This window comes from Mus caroli, chromosome 17 (assembly GCF_900094665.2).
Source record: "Mus caroli chromosome 17, CAROLI_EIJ_v1.1, whole genome shotgun sequence".
Lineage (NCBI taxonomy): Eukaryota > Metazoa > Chordata > Mammalia > Rodentia > Muridae > Mus > Mus caroli.
The window spans coordinates 8886659-8905438 of NC_034586.1; the positions used below are offsets into that span (position 1 = coordinate 8886659).

The 18780-nt window shown below is 46.4% G+C and overlaps 1 protein-coding gene across 3 annotated transcripts in view; it reads left to right on the forward strand.

The window, feature by feature from the left end:
* The window catches only part of Rps6ka2 (ribosomal protein S6 kinase A2), a 285292-nt gene that overhangs the window by 134439 nt on the left and 132073 nt on the right, over positions 1-18780 (forward strand). Inside the window, exon 1 of one of the 3 annotated variants that reach the window (XM_029471103.1) lies at positions 13013-13341. The exons of the other annotated variants lie outside the window; for them this stretch is intronic. Coding sequence (XP_029326963.1) covers positions 13243-13341 — 99 coding nt within the window. The 5' untranslated portion in view covers positions 13013-13242. Of the gene's footprint in view, positions 1-13012; positions 13342-18780 lie in introns of those variants that run through there. 3 annotated transcript variants of the gene reach the window in all.

Here is an 18780-nt window from a genome sequence, read left to right on the forward strand (position 1 = left end):
AATAGTTAGCCTTAAAGAATGCAGTTTATGTTGTTGGTTTCCCAGGGTTGCCATGACAACCGTCCACAAACTGGGCCACTTTGAACAATAGAGATTTATTCTCTGTGGAAGGCTGATCACAGGCTGTTCTTGGGTCAGCTCCCTCTGAAGGCTATAGGGGACATGTGCCACCCCAGCTTTTCACTTAGGTGCACCCGGGCCCCTCAACTACCCTCTTTCCCTGTCTCCCTCCCTCCTTCTTTCCCCTCCTTACTCTCTCCCTCTGGCCTTATAAAAACACCCACCATATTGCATTTAGGACCTACACAGTTAAAACCTCATCTTCACTTGGGTTTATCTACTAAGACCCTGTTTCTGGTTTAGTTTATATTGACTGGTACCAAGGTTAGGGCTGCCACTTATCCTGAGGGACACAATTAAGATAGAAGAAGTACTAGCCAGGGTTGGGGGTGGTGGTGGCACATGTCTTTAATTCCATTCCTGGGAAGACAGAAGCAGGAGAATTTCTGAGTTCGAGACCAGTCTGTTCTACAGAGTTAGTACCCGGACAGCCAGGGCTACACAGAAAAACCCTGCCTCAGTAAACCAAAAAAAAAAAAAAAAAAGATAGCCACACTAGTTATGTTAATACTATGTGGAGATGATAAATTCATGAGGCCCTAATTTCTTTGGGGTTTTTCATAGTTTGAGACTAATCAAAATTTTCTAAGCTAAAATGTACCTGCACTATGCTTTCATGCTTACTCCTTCAGTCTGATCTTTCCTCCAAGAAGACTGGAGATTGGTTTAGGGCAGTTGTATTCCAAAGATGGAGAGGCTAGGGTATGGAGCTTTCTGCACTGTCTCCAAAATCCGAGCCAGGTATTCCAGGAAGGATGCCCAATCACAGAGTGAGTTAGAGAAATGGTTGGGGATGGGAGCTGCCCCCACCCCCAACACCCCACCCCCACCCACCCACCCCCATCCCTGGCATGGAGCCTCAGGAAGCACCGCAGTGGTGGTACCTGTTCCCTGCAGGAAAGTTCCTTTTTAAGAAGTACATGCTGTGTGTCTTTCACAGCCTAAAATTACCTGTCAAGGTGAGTCAAGGTGATGGTGACATGCTAGTTATTGGTTTCAAGAGAGAGAGGGAGGGAGTCCGGTGGGATCCCCAAGCCATCCCCCAATTTTTTCTCTTCCTGTACTTCTACTGTCCTGCATCAAAACTGCACTGTGTCCAGAAAGCACAGCATCTCTCCGGCTGTCAGGACAGATGTCCATGGCAGGAGCTGTGTGTAGTGTTTGGAAGGCAAACATAATCCATACTCATATAGTCTCTGGTCCAATAGAAGCAGCCAAGGGATCACACAGAGATGCCTGAGTTCTAAGCATTCACATATGAGGGGCTCAGTTCACTAGAGAAACATCCGCCAGGAGGCCTGGGGGATCTAGGGCCCCATGGGAAGGGTTGATGTTGCAGAACAGGTCTTGTGGAGGGTTTGGTGGCTCTTGTGGTGAATGATCAAGTACCTCAGGAGCTGTGTGGGGGTAGCCGGATGTATATATCCCCAATCCCGGGAAGGCAGGGAGGAACCTGGCACGTCTGAGAAGGAGAAAGAGCTCCCTGGGGTTGGAGCCCAGGGAGCAAGGAAGGTGGGGTGAGATGAGCATGAGAACCAGCAGTAACCTCCTCCACGGCTGTACCTGGAGATTCCCACGGAGCCTGCAGAGGCTCAGCAGTCTTGTTAGAATTCGCTGAAAGAGAAGGAAGGGGACCTGGAGAGTGGTTTAAGGCGGGCGCCTCTGTAGCATCTTGATACCATGTGTGGCTGTAGTGGACACATGACCTTCGTCTGTGGGCCCTGTATGATTTGCCTAGACTAAGCTCTGTGATAACTGTAGACAAAGGGCAGGGACACATCCTGACTTGCTGTCCTCCACACCTCTGGGGCCACCCATGACCTTTAATTCTCACAACGCTTCTGCTAAAGCTAAGTTTTTGGACATACCTTTGAATTGTCTTTCTTTAATTTTTAAGTTTATTTTGATTATTGTTCTTTATTATTTTCTCCCTTCTGCTCTCCCTGGGCTCATCCTCCTGGAATTCCCTTTTCCTTTATTTTTTAAGTTCTATGTTTAATTTATTGCTTCCTAATAATCATAATTCACTAATCTGTCTAGCTGAACTATTTAATGCTATAGTACCCCCAATCCTAACTTAATTATATGTTTTTAATGTCTTAAATCCAAGTAATCTCTAATCTTCATTGTAATGTAGTATTTGATTCAAGGTTACTAAACATTTACCCTTTAAAGTTGCCAATGATAGCGAAGTTTCCTGGCTCATGTCTGTAATCCCAGAGCTCAGAATCGCTGAGTGTTTGAGGCCAGTTTGGGCTACATAGTAAGATCCAGATCTTACTATCTCAGGAAATCCTGTCTCAGGAAAAAAAAGCAAACAAAAATTGCTAACATATTAGCTATTTTTAGTTATGAAGCTAATTTTTGTGGTATGGCATGAAAACTCAGTTCTTACAGTAGCAGTAGTTACTGTGACTATCTTCCAGAAACCTTATTAAAGCATGCTTTGGAGCCTACAGTATAACACAGACTTTTAAAAACACACGTGTATTTGAAAAGAATATATAACTCAACAGTATGTGTTGTACAGGCTCAAAAAATAAGCTTTTTAAAATGATTTAATTAGCCGGGCATGGTGGCCCACGCCTTTAATCCCAGCACTCCGGAGGCAGAGGCAGGTGGATTTCTGAGTTCGAGGTCAGCCTGGTCTACATTGTGAGTTCCAGGACAGCCAAGGCTATACAGAGAAACCCTGTCTCAAAAAAAACAAAAAGAAAAAAGAAAGAAAGAAAGCATTTAAAATGATTTAATTAGCCGGGCATGGTGGCTCACTCCTTTAATCCCAGCACTTGGGAGGCAGAGTCAGGCAGATTTCTGAGATCGATGCCAGCCTGGTCTACAGAGTGAGTTCTAGGACAGTCAGGGCTACACAGAGAAACCCTGTCTCGAAAAACCAAAAATAAATAAATAAATAAATAAAATGATTTAATTATTCAAAAATGTGGTGATATTTTTGTTATTTTCTTTTCATTTATTGAGGGAAGTGTTAACAATTTATTCAAATGATCATGGCTTGTTGGGATGGCTTTATTTTGTCCGAGTTTAGCCAGCGTCTTCTGAAGCTGTATTAACCAGCACATGTGTATTTGAGTGATTGTGTCTTCCCTGTGGCTAAGTTTATCAGTGAGCAGTGACTGCTTTTGTGTGAGACTAATTCCTTGTCTCTTTTATTGCTAATTGAACGTTATGTCTTTTTTCCATACTCCTGTTTGAAATTTTCCATGTGTCTTGTTTTAGCAATCTCTCTATAGCTAAGTTCTACTAGTTTAAACCAGTTTGACAATCTGTCTTTTAACTGAAGAATCTGTCACATTAATATTGGTTGTAATTTTTAGTGTTTAAAAGAAGATATATATCTCCCACTTTTTAAAACCGTGAAATGTACAATTTAACCTTGCCTTTTTAACAAATTAATAATCAGCCTGGCATTGCTTGGACATTGTTTCCGAGCAAATGTCTTCCTGGTTCGTGAAAATTATTGCTTTTTCAGGGAGAGAATTTGATGGTGAGATTGTTTCTTCCTTTTACTCTCTCTTTATGCAAATCGCTCCACTCTCTTAAACTCACAGCTCAGAGGGCTCGGACGGTGTGGTCTCTGAGATGGTGACTGGCTCCCTCACTGAGAACTCATTCATGGCCTAATCTGGTTTGTTTCCTGTTTGCCTGTTTTTGTTATTATGTGGGTTTAGGTGTGAGGTTCTTTTTGCTTAATCCTCTTTGGAATTATCAGGCCTTTGTAAGTAAGACCATTGGTGGGTTTTTATTGGTTTTGAAACATCCTCACCTGCTGTCTTTCTTCTTTAGACATAGATTGACCTTTCTTTAGTCCTCTCTCACTGAAGACTGGGAGCTTATGCTTACATGGCTGCCCTCCCTCGGCCTCAGCTCCTGTTGTCTTTCACACTCTGCCTGTATCAGCTCAAACCTCTCCTTTACCAGCCTTTTCTAGGGCTTTCTTCAAATTGATGGTTTCCTTTTTTTTTTTTTAATGTTTTAAGTTGATCTATTTATTTATCAATTATAAACATAAATTATTATAGTTTTAGTCTTCAAGTTTTATTTCTTTTAACAAACATGCTTGGTCGTTTTACAACATCTACTGTCCTTGTAATTCTTTAAATTCCCCCAGAGGCGTCAGTTGAGCATATTCTGTGGGACTCTAATATAAATTCGTTCTCTTGTCACATCCACTGACGCGTGGTCACGGAGTCTGTCAGCTCATATGCCCTGGGGTTCTGTGTTTATCATGGCACGGGTGTGAAGGGCATGTGTCCCGCAAGCACATACATGCACTTCTGAGTAAGCATTACATGTTTCCCACCTGGACCTTTAGAAACAAGTGTTGTCATCTTTTGCTTCACTTTGGGAGATCAGCATCTCTCCTTGTTCTTTCTTGGTCACATGCCAGGCATGGACATTTCCTTCAGAATGAGCCTATTCCCAGTTAGGGATGCTGTCTTTGGGATAGACTAACATCACCTCTTAGTTTGTATGGTCCCTGGTGCTATCTCCGGATTCTTTGGGGAAACTTGACCTGTGGTATGTAGCTATTCACGATGAACCTCAGGACCAGCTATGAGTCAAGAAGAGAGTCAAGAGGATCATATGATGCTTTAATCATTATTTGCGTGTTTCCCAGAAAGACTGGACCTACAAATGTGGCTTTAATATACAGTTGAGAATCCCCCAGTTTACCTCATCCCCAGCTCTGACCAGAGAGTGTATGTGTGTGGGTGCCACCTCCTTCCACCTCGTGGCTTTCAGAACGTCTGTGTGCTCATCTTGTTCCTGCCATGCATGGATGTGTTCCGTGTTGTACTCTTGGTGCCTGTGAAATATTTTTAAATGATGAAGATCTCTGTCAATAAAAAAAAAAAATCTATTAAGGAATTTACATTCTCTTTTGAACCGATTCCAGATTTTTTAGACCTTTCTATTATGAAAAGTTTTTCCCCTCTCTTTCAAGTTACAGGACCCTTCCTGCTATAGTTTCAATCTGGTTCCTGTTTCCTTCTAGCACCCCCCCACCTCCATTCAGGGTTCCTCTCTAATTCATGCCCAGACTTGGGGGTGAGAGAAAAAGTCCTTTTCTCTCAGTTAACAGATTGCCCTCCTCATCTTGCTAGGCTAGGCGTCAGTCTTCACTGCAAGGGTGAGAGTCTTTATGTTTGTTAGATTAAGATGTCGCAGAGAGGGCTGGAGAGATGGCTCAGTGGTTAAGAGAGCTGACTGCTTTTCTGAAGTTCCTGAGTTCAAATCCCAGCAACCACATGGTGGCTCACAACCACCTGTAATGAGATCTGACACCCTCTTCTGGTCTGTCTGAAGACAGCGACAGTGTACTTATCTATAATAATAAATAAATAAATAAATAAATAAATAAAATAAAGATGTCGCAGAGATAAAGCAATTTTGTACACCAAAACAGTAGAATATAGGCTTGGGTCGTTTAGTGTTGGCAAAAGATGTAGGCAAGGTCATAGCAAGCTGCAGACAAAACCGGTACCAAGCAAAGACCCTACAGAGCCTATAGAATGGAGGGCAGAGACAAGGAAACCAGGAAGGGGGCTGGTGAGATGGCTCAGTGGGTAAGAGCACCCGACTGCTCTTCCAAAGGTCCAGAGTTCAAATCCCAGCAACCACATGGTGGCTAACAACCATCCGTAACGAGATCTGGCGTCCTCTTCTGGAGTGTCTGAAGACAGCTACAGTGTACTTACATATAATAAATAAATAAATCTTTAAAAAAAAAAAAGGAAACCAGGAAGGGGGGCCTAGACAGAGACCAAGGACCTAGACAGAGACCATGGACCCTGGCAGCTCACCTTTGCAGATGATACCAACAGGCAGATGATAGAGCCTGTGTCCTTCAGGGGTGCCAACAGTGTTCTGAGGAGTGTCCCTTGTTTAGAAGTCCTAGGGAGCTGTGGGTGGTCCTGCTGGCTTGGTCAGTTTGGTGACAGGGTGTCAGGAGGTGGTAAGGTTGTATCCAGTGAACTGTATCTGGCAAAACTTGTGAGAGAGGGTTAGAATGGAGGGGTCTGAGAATGTTTGCAAGTACAGGTGACAGTCCTGAGGGGCCTCTCAGATCTGAGTGCAGAGGTTGGAAAACTAGTCTTACGTCAGGAGTGGCTCAGATTCAGTGACAGGGCCTGGTAAAGACCACACAACTTAAACTCAGTTTCAGCAAAGGTGGTGTAACAGTCAGGGTTCTCTACAGTCCCAGAACTTATGGGCAGTCTCTATAGTAAGGGGATTTGTTGATGACTTGCAGTCTGTAGTCCAACTCCCCAACAATGGTGAGCAGCAGCAGCTGTGTATGGAGGTCCAAGGATCTAGCAGTTGCTCAGTCCCACAAGGCAAGCAGGCGAAGGAGAGTCTTCCTCCTGCCAATGTCCTTATGTAGGTCTCCAGCAGAAGGTGTGGCTCAGATTAAAGGTGTGTACCACCATGCTTGGATCTGGGACTTGCTTTGTTCCAGATGACCTTGAACTCGGGAGATCTCCTTGCCTTAGTCTCCTGGGATTCATAGCCACTATGCCTCAAGATCTCCATGCCAGGATCCAGGTCAGAAATTTATATCTCCCAGCCTCAAGATCAGGACCACAGGTCAGCCTTCCAATTCTGGATTGTGAACTATTCCAGATATAGTCAAGTTGACAACCGGGAATAGCCACTACAGGTTGGGTCATTTGATCTCAAAAGTATAGAAATGCAAATTAGGAGCCCCCCACCACCACCATCACACACACACTCATAAAACATGTGTATTTGTTCGAGACCTACCTTTTTCCCCCCACTTCACTCTGTCTAACCCTCCTCTGATGAACAGCACACCTATGTTGGCCCTAACTAGTGTCAAATGTCACATCTTTCCTCCCGTGGTTTTAGAGCTGATTAGTCACCCTTGTGGTTTCCTGTCTGTAATCACGTTCGCACATCTTGCTTTAATTTCCGTGGACATATTACATTTGGTCATCTTGTCATCTGCAGCAGACACCTCCCCTAGCTGAGTCACCACACATCTGATTCTGGGTCTGTTGCCTTGGACTGATGTGGGTTTCATTGTGATTTGTGGTTAGCTTGGTCCCAAGTCTGAGGGAGTCTCTGCTACCTGGCTTTCTCTAGAATAGCAGTTCTCAACCTGTGGGTCATGACTCCACTGGGGATCAAGTGACCCTATCACAGGGGTTGCATATTAGATATCCTGCATATTTGTAGGTTATTTCTTAGCCAGTGAAATGAGCCAATTCAAGCCAGATTAGATTATATTAAAGGCAGGTTTATTGGGAAACTGCTCTCAGGTGAGTTTACTGGCTCCACGGAAGGAGGCCAGGGGAGTCCCCATGGGGAGAGAGGGGGGGGGGGAGACAAAGATTGGCAGAGAGAGAAGAGTGAGACCAAAATGTCTGGATTATATAGGGAGGAGCCTCTGGGGAAGGGCAGCCCAGCCCCTGGCCTGGCAAGGTAATGGCTGGGGGCAGGGAATGCCAGGTAGGGACTGAGGGATGCTGGGAGACCTTAGAGGCTCAGTCTGCTTTGATACATAAAATATGCACCTTAGTCCCTCGTCCTAGGTTGGAAACCAAACACATATTAGATTTTTACATTACAATTTATAACAGTAGCTAAATTACAGTTATGAAGTAGCAATAAAATAATTTTATGACTGGGAGTCACCACAGCTGTTTTAAAGGGTTGAGAACCACTGGGCTAGAGAATGTGTGTGGCTGTTTATATTGTGCACACGGGCACAGCTTGTCTGTTTTCTGCCTGAGTTTTTGTCAGTGGGGTCTTTACACAGATAGTGGAAAGGGCTGGATAGGCGACCAGTTCTTATATTTCTTATCTCCTCCATTATCTCCAGAACAAAGGCTACTGAGCTTCACACATGCAGGGACCAAGAAGAAAACCAGGGCTTGAGCCTGGTGCTGGGAAGGGTGGAAGGGGGATGCAGGAGGCCCAAGGGCCTTTTTTATAGTGTGAGGAGTTGGGGCTCTGCTTTGTGGGTGAGGAGGTAGCGGCCTATGAAGTCTTCAGCAAGGAGTACAGAATCACTCATATCTGACACAGAGCTCACTGCTCCCAGTGTGGTGTGGACAGGCAGTATGTTCTCAGGGTGGCTGAGGACAGCATCAGCTGTGTAGGGGTAATGTGGAAGGCTGAAGATGCTCATGGTTAGATTTGCCAGGATTGGGCTCCTCAAAGTCCCCATGTGCAATGTCTGACCAAAGTCTGCCTTGGGACGCTCTGCCCTCTTCCCTCCACACAGCACCTGGTATGTAAGCTCAGCAGACAGCATGGTCTTTGGGACTGTACTTTCTGGCTCTTTAGCATCTCTTCACTGTCAATCAGCCAACATGACCTTGTCTTCCGGGGTGAACACAGAGGCTGCCTCTTGCTTCTCAACTGAACCAGAAACTTTTTCTGAGGCTCCCAGGGCTTTCCCCACTTGTGAGCACAGCCTAGGGTACCTTTCCCCTGTGTCTCCAGGCTTGGCACTGGGTGGGGCACAGCCTCAATCAATGGAGACAGGATGATGACACTGCAGGTCCCAGTAGCAGCTGTCACTCTCTCTTAGTCACCGTGCTTCTTCTCCTTAAGTCACATTCAGATGTACACAGGAGAGAACTGATTAATAATTTGGGAATCACAGAAATAAACTCCGAATACACAGGTGTTCACACAGAGGCAGTTGGGCCTTGGTATAACTACAATTGTTTTTTTTTGTGACCACAGGTCTTATTTAAATTTTGATTTCATTTTCCCCGTAGTTCAATTTCATTTTTAAATTGTCCCCATTAGTCCTTGGTTATTAGATATTATTTTCTACATTTTTAAGGATGCTGCCCGGGCGGGAGCTGTGTTTTCCCCTCCCTTGGAAGTCACAGGGGTTTGGTTTTCCACAGCCCAGTTACTTTGGATGGCACACAGGTGACACGGAAGCTGTGGTGTTGTAGGGAACCATGGGAAGTTCCCATGCGTGGAGGACAACATGAAGGCGGAGCTTGGGATGACGTAGTGCCCAGGAGCTGCCCTCTGTCCTCCTATACTCCCTGCCTACGTTCTGGAACAATGTAACTTATTCTCTGCCCAGACACTGTCACCCTCCCCCCCCCAGGTTGTCACAGAGCTCTTATAGAAATTGTTTCCACTTTCCAAGGATTTTCTACACTGTACCCCATTGTCAAGAAAACATCCTAAAGTGAAGATGTATTCCCGTGTGTACCATCCACTGATTCTTATAATGTCTCCTTTGTTTGGGAAAAAAAATGTCTCTAACTGTCACTTCTTGAGCTCCTGCTTTGGCCACACACAGTGAGGCTAGGGTCGCCAGTGTCTCCCACCCCAGGGTATAGGGTGCTCTTTTTCTTCATCCTTCTCTCTCCTTACCTGGTCTGAGAAGCTATGCTCCACCCCGCTTTGCTCTTTCCACCTCCAGAGCGACCAGGAGTGCACTAGTCTTCCTCAGATGCTGGTGTGTGCCCCCAAGCCACAGACTACTCATTTTCTGACAGGTCTTTCCCAGTCTGTGGTTCTCTGGAGAGAACACAGCGCTGAGGCAGAAGACCAATCCATGTCCTGCCTGGGGGTGAATTCACATTGATGAATTCTGTCCTACAGCTACGGCGAGTCACAATTCCACTGCATTTGCTCCCACAATAGTCAGTCTATTAGTATCACGGCCACTGAAATAACCTTAAACAATTTTCACAAAAATTTGGGTTTCATAACTGGACCTATCTAGATAAACCAACCGAGTTAAGAATGAAAGCTCTGTTTAATATTTTCAAATACTGTTCCTTCAGTTGAAGAAGAGAAAATTTAGTCAGTAGAGAGAGGTTCCCCCACCCCATGCAAATAGTTCTCAAAGAAGGTTGGCTGCAGAGTTGGTTGATGCAGCAGCTTAGCAGGATGCGGAGAGAACCTGCATCTCCTAGTGCTTATCCACATCATGTTTCACCCGACAGCTGCATCCCTCGTGCTTCCAGGAGAGCTGCGAGGCTCTAAAATCACGCTAGCATCCAGCGACGGAAGAGCCCCCTCCTCTGCTTGGCTTCTCCTTTATGCTCTCCGTGAATGGAATTGGTATACAACGGGCTGGTTTCCCTTCCTTGGTCTATGACAGGCTGTTTTTCCTTCTGTTCCCAAGCTCCTGGAATAATGACTCAGACTCAAAAAAATATTTGCACATACCTAGGCCACATAGCTAGGCTCGTTCCCTGACTAGCTCATAACTTAACACAACCTACTTATACTAATCCATATTCTGCCACATGACTGGTTACCTCTGCTCAGGTCCCATGCATCTGTTCTCGTCAATACCTCCAGCGACTCCTCCCATGCCTAGTTCTATCCCAGAATTCTTTCTGCCTTTTGGACCTTCTAATCTACCTTCTCTTGTAGGCCATAGTTTTTAATGGACAGGTAATGTATCCATACAACACACACGATCCTCGATACTCTCTCTACATGTAATGGTTTCTCGTCCTCCTCCCCCTGCCCCCTCCTCCTCCTCCTATGTCAGTGCTCTCTCTTGGCTTTCCTACACCATTAGTCATGAATCTTCTTCTACCTGTCTCTCCTAGTTGAGATGCACTGCTCATTTCCCCTTTTCTCTTAGGCTTGTGCACCCCACCCCCTTTCCCTCTTAGTTTCCTGAGCTGGGGACACAGGCATGTGAAGGCGTAGTCGACCAGTTGTTCAATCTGCTTTCTTCTTATCTCCATGTGGCTTTACCTGGTTGTTTCTGAGGCATCGCCCTCCAGTCCTCTGCACTCATGCTGTCTTAAGGGGAGGAAGGTTGCATTGGAAGCCAGTAGCTTGATGTGTGGCATTGACGATAGATGTGCTCTGACAAATTCCAGGGCAGGTGTAACATGCAGAGAGGGACTGGAAACACTAAAATCTTCAACGAAGTTGCCTGGATTAGTAAACCTGTGCAGAGCAGCTCTGTGGTTTGCAGTGGGTTCCAGCTACCGAACTCCTCCAGGTGAATGGCCTTCAGCTAAGTGCCAAAGCCACAGGAAGTCAGCCTGATAGACAGAGCTGATGCTGCGATGTTTTCCTCAGCTTGAGGCATTCTTACCTTCTCCCTAAATCTCCCTTCGGCTAACTACAGTGGATTACTGCCTGGCTGTTGGCTGTAGCCCTCCTCCACCCTAGCTTTGAAATGTAGCTTGCATTGCTTGCTTTTGAGCTTCATTTCCAGTGTTTTGGAGACTTTCTGCTCTCCAGACTTTCTTACTTAATTGCAAGCAATTTCAGAAGGGGTGAGCATCTGAACCTAGTTAACTCAGGGGGTCCCCAAGTATAGAAAAAGAGCCAAGATCAGTTTCCTGGGGGATGATAGCAGAGTGATCAGGGAGACCACTAACTAATGTGAGCCAGAGGTCTCTGCCCTCAGCTCTCCAAGACCTTGCCAATTCAGGAGTCTCAGGAACCAATTCTCCATAGGAGTTTATGACTAGGTACTCTAATTGCTAAAGTCTCCTTGAGAAAGGACCAGGCCTTGCCCTCAGGCAGTGTAAAATAATAAACATTCCAAGGGTAGCCAAGAAGGTTTGCTTAGAGGACCCAATCTTAGCCCATTCTCCTAATTTCATCCCTAGAAGGCACCTCTGGGAGCTAAGACATCACGGGGAGAGATGCTGAGGTCAAGTCACAAGCCAGTGTACACTGTCTCTATTGAAGCTGCAAACCCTTACACTGACTGCACTCAGCCTATCTCTGGAGCCCCACACCAGTGGGATAGCAGTTCCTAAAAGCCCTCTCTAGATGGGACTGACTCCTGCTCCAGGTGAAATTAGCCCTTTGATGTTTTATGTGACGTGGGTTTCCCAGCATGTTGGATCTTTTGATTTCTGTGTCCTTTATGACTACCACCAGTCTGGGTGGGAAAGTGTTGAAAACTGCCCGGTGGGCTGCATATCATGCAGGAGAATCTGTTTTCTCCAGTGGCCAAAGGAACTGGGCTTACCCTCGGCTCTTCTCTAATCTGCTTCTATTCTGCCACAGGGCATAAGACTTTATTAACCTCAGCCTTTCTTTTTGTGTGACTAGGAAGGATCATTTGGACTTAGGTTAAAGCAGGCGCTGATTGCTCCCTCAGACTGAGACGCAGGATGTTCCTGCTGCTGGCCCTGATAAGTCATCTGTGTGGATAATTGTCTATAAATGGAGCCCGAGGTCACAGAGAGCGGATGTGAGCCTTTGTTCTCAGCTGCTGGCCCCGACCACGTGAGGCGTCCTCACCGAGAGGAGGAAGGCCGCTGACACTGCGAAGCAGGCGGGGTCCTCTCCCAATGATTTCCCCAATAAGCAAGGAGTTGCAGGGACCAGCTGTAGGAGTGACCCGAGTGTAGCGCTTGTGGGCGCTTTTCTAGCGTGCTAGGTCATTAAAGTTTTGCTTTGCAGAGAAATTCAAAATGCTAAGCGTGGAGTCCAAGTGGACAGAGGTGTTCGGAGAAGAACACAACAGCTCGAACAGAAGAGGCAGGGAGACAGGACAAGAGCAGCGTGCCTCAGGAGCGGCTGATTAGGCACACAACGGGCGTGGGCGCTGATTGGCGGCCGTGGCAGAGGGCAGGGCGATACTGCACCCCACTGTTCTCTGAGGGCAGGAGTAGTAGGAGAGGGAGGAGTAGGCAACGGCGCTGATTGGAGGCGTTCACGGGGACAACGCCCCTGGGCAGGATGGCTGGTGATAATTGGAGAGTACGGTGGTGGGCGGGGTGAGGGTGGGGCTGTCCGGAGTAGGTTTTCCGACTAAAGGGGGAAAAGAGCTCCGGCTGCAGGCACTGATTGGTGGGTGGGCGTGTAGGCGTGGCGCAGCGTCGCACTCTGGTTGGTCGGAACGACGCTGGGTGTAGTCTATGGGCGGGGCAGGCTGCCGGGAGCTGGTACTCCTGGCCGGAGGCAAAGGCGCCGCGGGAGTGATCCTGGGACCCGGGCCCGGTGGCCGGTGCGGCCTGTCCTTTGTGCTTGCAGCCCGCATCCGCGCCGAGGGCCGCCGCGTCGGGCTCCCCGGCGCGCGTGCCCGCCAGCGCGCTGCCTAGCTTGGGATGTGCCGGGGATGCGCGCCCGCCGGCCCTGCGGCTCCTGGCAGCTGGGCGCGGGGCGATGGAGCTGAGCATGAAGAAGTTCACGGTGCGCAGGTTCTTCTCCGTGTACCTGCGCAAGAAGTCGCGCTCCAAGAGCTCCAGTCTGAGTCGCCTCGAGGTAAAGGCCCTCCCCGGGAGCGCGCAGGATGCGGGTCCCCGCTGCGCCTCGAGTGGGCATGTAGAGCCTCAGGGCGTGCGGCTACAGTCCAGTGCATCATCACCCCAGACCCCAGCCAGCTGTGGGAAGTTATTTGAAAACTGGTCCAGTTGTCATGAAAATCTATCAAATCGACTCCAAATGTTAGCACTTCATAACTGCAGAGAGCGAGTCCTTGCTGCGATTGAAGTTAACCTCAGTGAATTTCTTTCTAGTGCCCCTGTGTGCACAGGATTTGGGGTCACTCCTAGAGAGAGGCTTTAGAGGAGGGGTGCGGTCGGTGCAGCTGGGTTGCCGCGTGTGGGAGTGCTTTGGGAGGCTCCATGAGTCCTAAGTTTTGTAGCCTCTGGCGCCTGCCCGTTTTACCTTGAGTCTAGTACTGTGTGGATCAGGGTATTTGAGATCAGTGTAGAGTTTACCAAAGCAACTCAAGAGGGTTCTGTGCATTCTGGCGCTCCTAGGTGGTGGAGTGCCTGACGCAATTCCCCCGCAGCCCAGGCTTTGAGATACATTGGCTCTGAAACCCGAGGGACGCCGGAAAATCTTGACCTTTGCAGGTCTCGCATCTTCCATGCTCAGTCGTCTGTGATTTTAGCGGTGGCTTTCATTTCTAACTAACAACTAAACTACCCCATTCCAGTGCTCAGACCACGTTGTTGATGAGGCCATAGAGAGCAAAGCCGTGTGACCCGCTTTGCTAGTGAAGTGTGTGAGAGAAAGTTGACAACTAACCTAGAGATTTCATGGAACATTGATGCCCCTGCTTCAGTGCAGGCCCATATGGAATTGTGTGTGTGGTTAGAAAAAAATATCACAAATTTCATATTGAATTGCTCTGTCTCAGCCTTAGTATGTTACACACAGGCAAAGGGCTCTGTGATGATTAAGAGACCTTTTAAGTCCGGGGACAGACTTAAAACCACCAGGGAACTGCTGTTGAAAAGTTTCTGTTGCTAAATTCCAGCTCAGAATTGAAGAGAGTAGAGCAGTTCTCAGAGAGCAAAGCACTGATTTTGGACAAACACAGTTTTATCATTCTGGTAATGGAGAGGGGTATTTAAACTTAACGATGAGAGAAATTGAATAAAAGTTCATTTTTTTTCTGGTATTCTGTAAAAATCTAGCTAACAGGAACAGAAATTACAGAAGTATTACCTTCCCACCAGATGTGTTTTTATCATCTATTTTCTCATAACACCAAGATTATTATGCTGTCCCTTGTCTCTGAGCTGTTGCTCTTGTCTCTTCGTCTCTGTGAGCAAACTCTATGTGCCATTTATAGAGGAGTTGGAGGGACCTGGGTGTTACAGAAGCCTGTGTGCTGATTCAGCAAGGAGAACTGAACTGGGCTGTGGAAAGGCCTCAAATACTGTGGTGAGCAAGATGCGCATATGTTGGGGGCAGTAAAAGTAATTGTGTGTGTGTGTGTGTGTGTGTGCGCGCGCGCGCGCGCGCGCGCGCGTGCGTGCGTATGTGTGAATAACATTCCTAAGACCTGTGTGTGTGTGTGAATGACATTCCTAAGACCCCTAGGATGTGGTATACTCTATAGATATGCAGAAGGTCACACTGATGGAAAAGGGGGCAGAGAGATGGCTCAACAAGCGTGCTGGCTACCAAGCCCAACAACCTGGGTTCAATCCCCAGGGACTCACATGGTAAAAGGAGAAAACTGAATCCCACAAGTTGTTCTCTGACCTTCATATATGGCAATGTGTTTCAGTTGTTCACATACACACACACACACACACACACACACACACACACTTTTGAAAGGCCCAGTCAGTAAGTTATTCTGTCAGTAAGTTGAACACCCCCTGTGTATGCATGTAATGCCGTGCTAGGTGTGGATGCATGGCCTAGCTAAGGTGGTCAGCTCAGATGCATAGATGTGTGCTTTACAAATGCCCCCTCAGTTTTCTACCATTTGATGTCTGTGAAAACCCACTTAGTATATTCTTCTGTCCTTATCCTGTTTAGCATGGGGAAAGACCCTGAGAAAAGAAGGGTCTGTTAAAAGCATACCCACCTTTCTGTAGTGTTAAGAACCTGTGTGGGTTCAGGCTGTTTTTGGACAAGGCAGATTGTAATAATGCCAAAGAAGTTCTGGCCTCAGGGCACCTCACTTGCCCAGGACCATGTGTCACTGGCTCTGTCTGCTCATCCTGTAAGTTTCTGACAGTTTCACAGTTCGCCAGGTCCCTTTGCATTCCTTGGTAGATAGACAGCTGCTTATGGGCCAAAGAAGAGCGCATCCAAAGCATGTAAAACTCAGCTGGAAGGTCTGTCTGCACTTTGAGGTTGAGAGAGTTCATAAAGAATTGAGCACTCTTGTGCCTCTCTGTTGGGACAGATAAAAAAGGGCAACTCACCGTTCAGAAAGTCTTCATTGTTCTTTGAAAATTGTTCTTACGATACACAGAAAAAGTAAATATCTATGTTTTTTGCGACTTGAAGCCTAGTGGTATAAAGAGGAAACCAACAGCAAGTTGAAGTGGTGATATCTTTGTTAAACGTGACTTAACATTTGGTTTAAAATTTATTTTACTTTTAGAATACAATGTTTGATAAACCTGGGGCTGTGGAGACCAAGTTACCCAATATGTGTGGAAACATGTTGTGAATTTCAGCTTAAACTAAATCTCATTTAAATATTTCTGTCTGGCATTGGCATTGACCTAAGTGATCAGGCCAGGTGGGCCACTTGCACAGATGTGTTCCAGAGACTGTTGAATCTGGGGCCTTGTGCAGCCTTTGTGGCATGGCCTGAGGTCACAGCAGTGAGGTGTTACCACTGCCTCATCCCAGGGTCCAGCTACAGACGAGGAAGTGGAGTCTAAGGAGGCCCCATCTCCTGTGTTGGTCTAAAGACCATCCCTCATGTAGGAGCAGGGCACTGCTGTTATCAAGTCTAGCAGTTTCTGGCTTTGTAGCCATTGATGCATTTAGGCACACAGGAAGCCGTTGCCATTGTAAAAAGGTAATTACTCTACGAAATATTTTGGAATGTGCTTCATAGCCTAATTTCTTTTTTTTTTTCTTTCGAAAACCTTTTCTGGAAGCCAGACAATTTTAAGTGGATCTGACATGTGCACTCAATTAGATTCACACTCCCCCTTTGACTAGAGAGGCTATTAACCTCTGTAAGCCTCTTCTTTCTTGGCCACAAGACAGAAATGATGGATGCTGTTGGGGTTAGTGAGTGACTATATGGAAAGACAAACTAGAGTCTGGGGGATCAAACTGCTCAGTCACTGTTAGCGGATGAGATTGATAAGATGTACGTGGGTTTATCAAGTGGCTTTCATATCACCCAGTGTTTATCGACTGGGTGGCTCGTGTTGTCTGTGAGATAGAGGCCTTGTCTGGTAACTAGAAGCTCCCGTGCCCTTCCTGCCTGGCAGGGGGAAGGTCAGCTGCCCACAGGATAGGATGGCCATGTTTACTCAGATGGAGTTTCCATCTCCTGGCTGGGGTAAGTGCTCCTCTTATCACCATGCCGGCCATGAGTCAGCTGCACTTATCTGCGGATCCATCACCCACGTGGGCTGCTTAGCCCTGGCTGTTGGAGCACAGAGATACTCCAGTGTCCATTTTTCCACTCAGAGCTGAGGAGGAAGGCATCTGAAACCCCAAAGGTGCGATCCATCGTAGGCGTATACTTCTGGTTTATACTCTCTCCAGAGGCAGTAAAGGCTTCTAATTAATGTAAAAGGATGTTATTTATCTGCTAAACGTGAGATCTCCTCTGTTGACTAAAGGTATTGATACGCACAGTCAGCTTGCTTATGGAATAGCCTGTCACTTGGTATTATCAAGACCAGGGAGATCTCTGATCGGTTATTTTAGCCATTTCATCCAAAACCGAGATTTCTACCAAATGAGAGTCTGTGAGAAATAAGGAGTAAGAAGGGGGTTTTCAGTGGTGATAAACTGTGGGGTGGCAGGATTCCATTTACTTCCTTGCTCCATTGTTTAGGTTTAAGAAAAAAAAAAGTCTTAGAATGGGTAACATGTACTGAGCTAAGCAATTAGCATATAAAACTATGCAAAGGAAATTAGTATCTAGAGACAGTGGTTAAGAAATCCACCGAAGCCTGCTCTTGGGGTGGGAGTCATGTGAACTTCTTAGATCACTGGTTTTGGGTGATTTACTTTGATCAGTTGCCGGTTTATTTGTCATGGCAAAGGTAACCAAAGGTTGTCTGTGTTCATAGACGGGATCTTAGTTACTCAACTCCTTTTAAGAAAAACATGGTGTCCCAATCACGTATGTTAAGAAAGCAGCTAGGGACAAATGTCAGGCGTGCCCCCAGCTGTAGGTAGAAACAGTTTTTATTCTTGGTGACCAATAGATAAGTGCATAAGTTCTTCTAATTCAGATAGTTTACAGGAAAATAATTTCCAATTAAAATAATTTTCAAGTACTCACAGTAAATACCCAAGAAATTCTGTTAATACTTGTTGTCGTAGGCTTTGACAGACAGACAGACAGACAGAACTGCAGGCCACAAATCAGAGTGGTCACATTAGTAAAGGTCACTTGGCCATTTATCCTTTACTGCATTTCCTAGACACTATAGCTAATTCTTTCCCTGTGCTCACTGTGTCTGGGATATGCCTTATCTTTGTAGCTCCCCCTCCACCACATACTTTCTTTCTTTACATCAAAGAAATTTATCAAAATAGTTTTGCTTACTCAAAAATACATATAACCAAACTCTTGAGATTCTGCCAGTTCTCCTTTGGCTGTCTCCATGGTCACAGTGAGACCACAGGGTCACCACAGGGAGGCCACTCAGTACAACTATTTGTTCCTTTTTCATGCATTCGGAAGTAGAAGACAGAACGAAGGGAACATCAAATAAAAGTTGGGACACCTGATACCTGATGTCCAGTTACTCAGGGGTCTCTCTCTCTCTCTCTCTCTCTCAAATGTGATGGATTGGTGCTCCTTCCTCAGATATGGTGGGTGTATACTTGGTAGGAGAGGAAGACACCCTCTGAGGCAGCTTCCATAGCCCTGGCTGCAGGGAGGAAGCTGCAGGAGGAAGAAGTGGGAGGTGACTAGTGTTACTGCTGCAGTCCTGACCTTTGAATGCTGTAGTGGAGAGAGTGCCCCTCTGAGGTGGGGGAAGTTTATTCATGGGAGGCAGAGTTGGTATCTAGGAGTTTAGCCAGAAGAAAATATAAATAAAATATATATATATATATTTATTTATTTATTTATTTATAAAGATTTATTTATTGATTATATGTAAGTACACTGTAGCTGTCTTCAGACACTCCAGAAGAGGGAGTCAGATCTCGTTACGGATGGTTGTGAGCCACCATGTGGTTGCTGGGATTTGAACTCCGGACGTTCGGAAGAGCAGTCGGGTGCTCTTACCCACTGAGCCA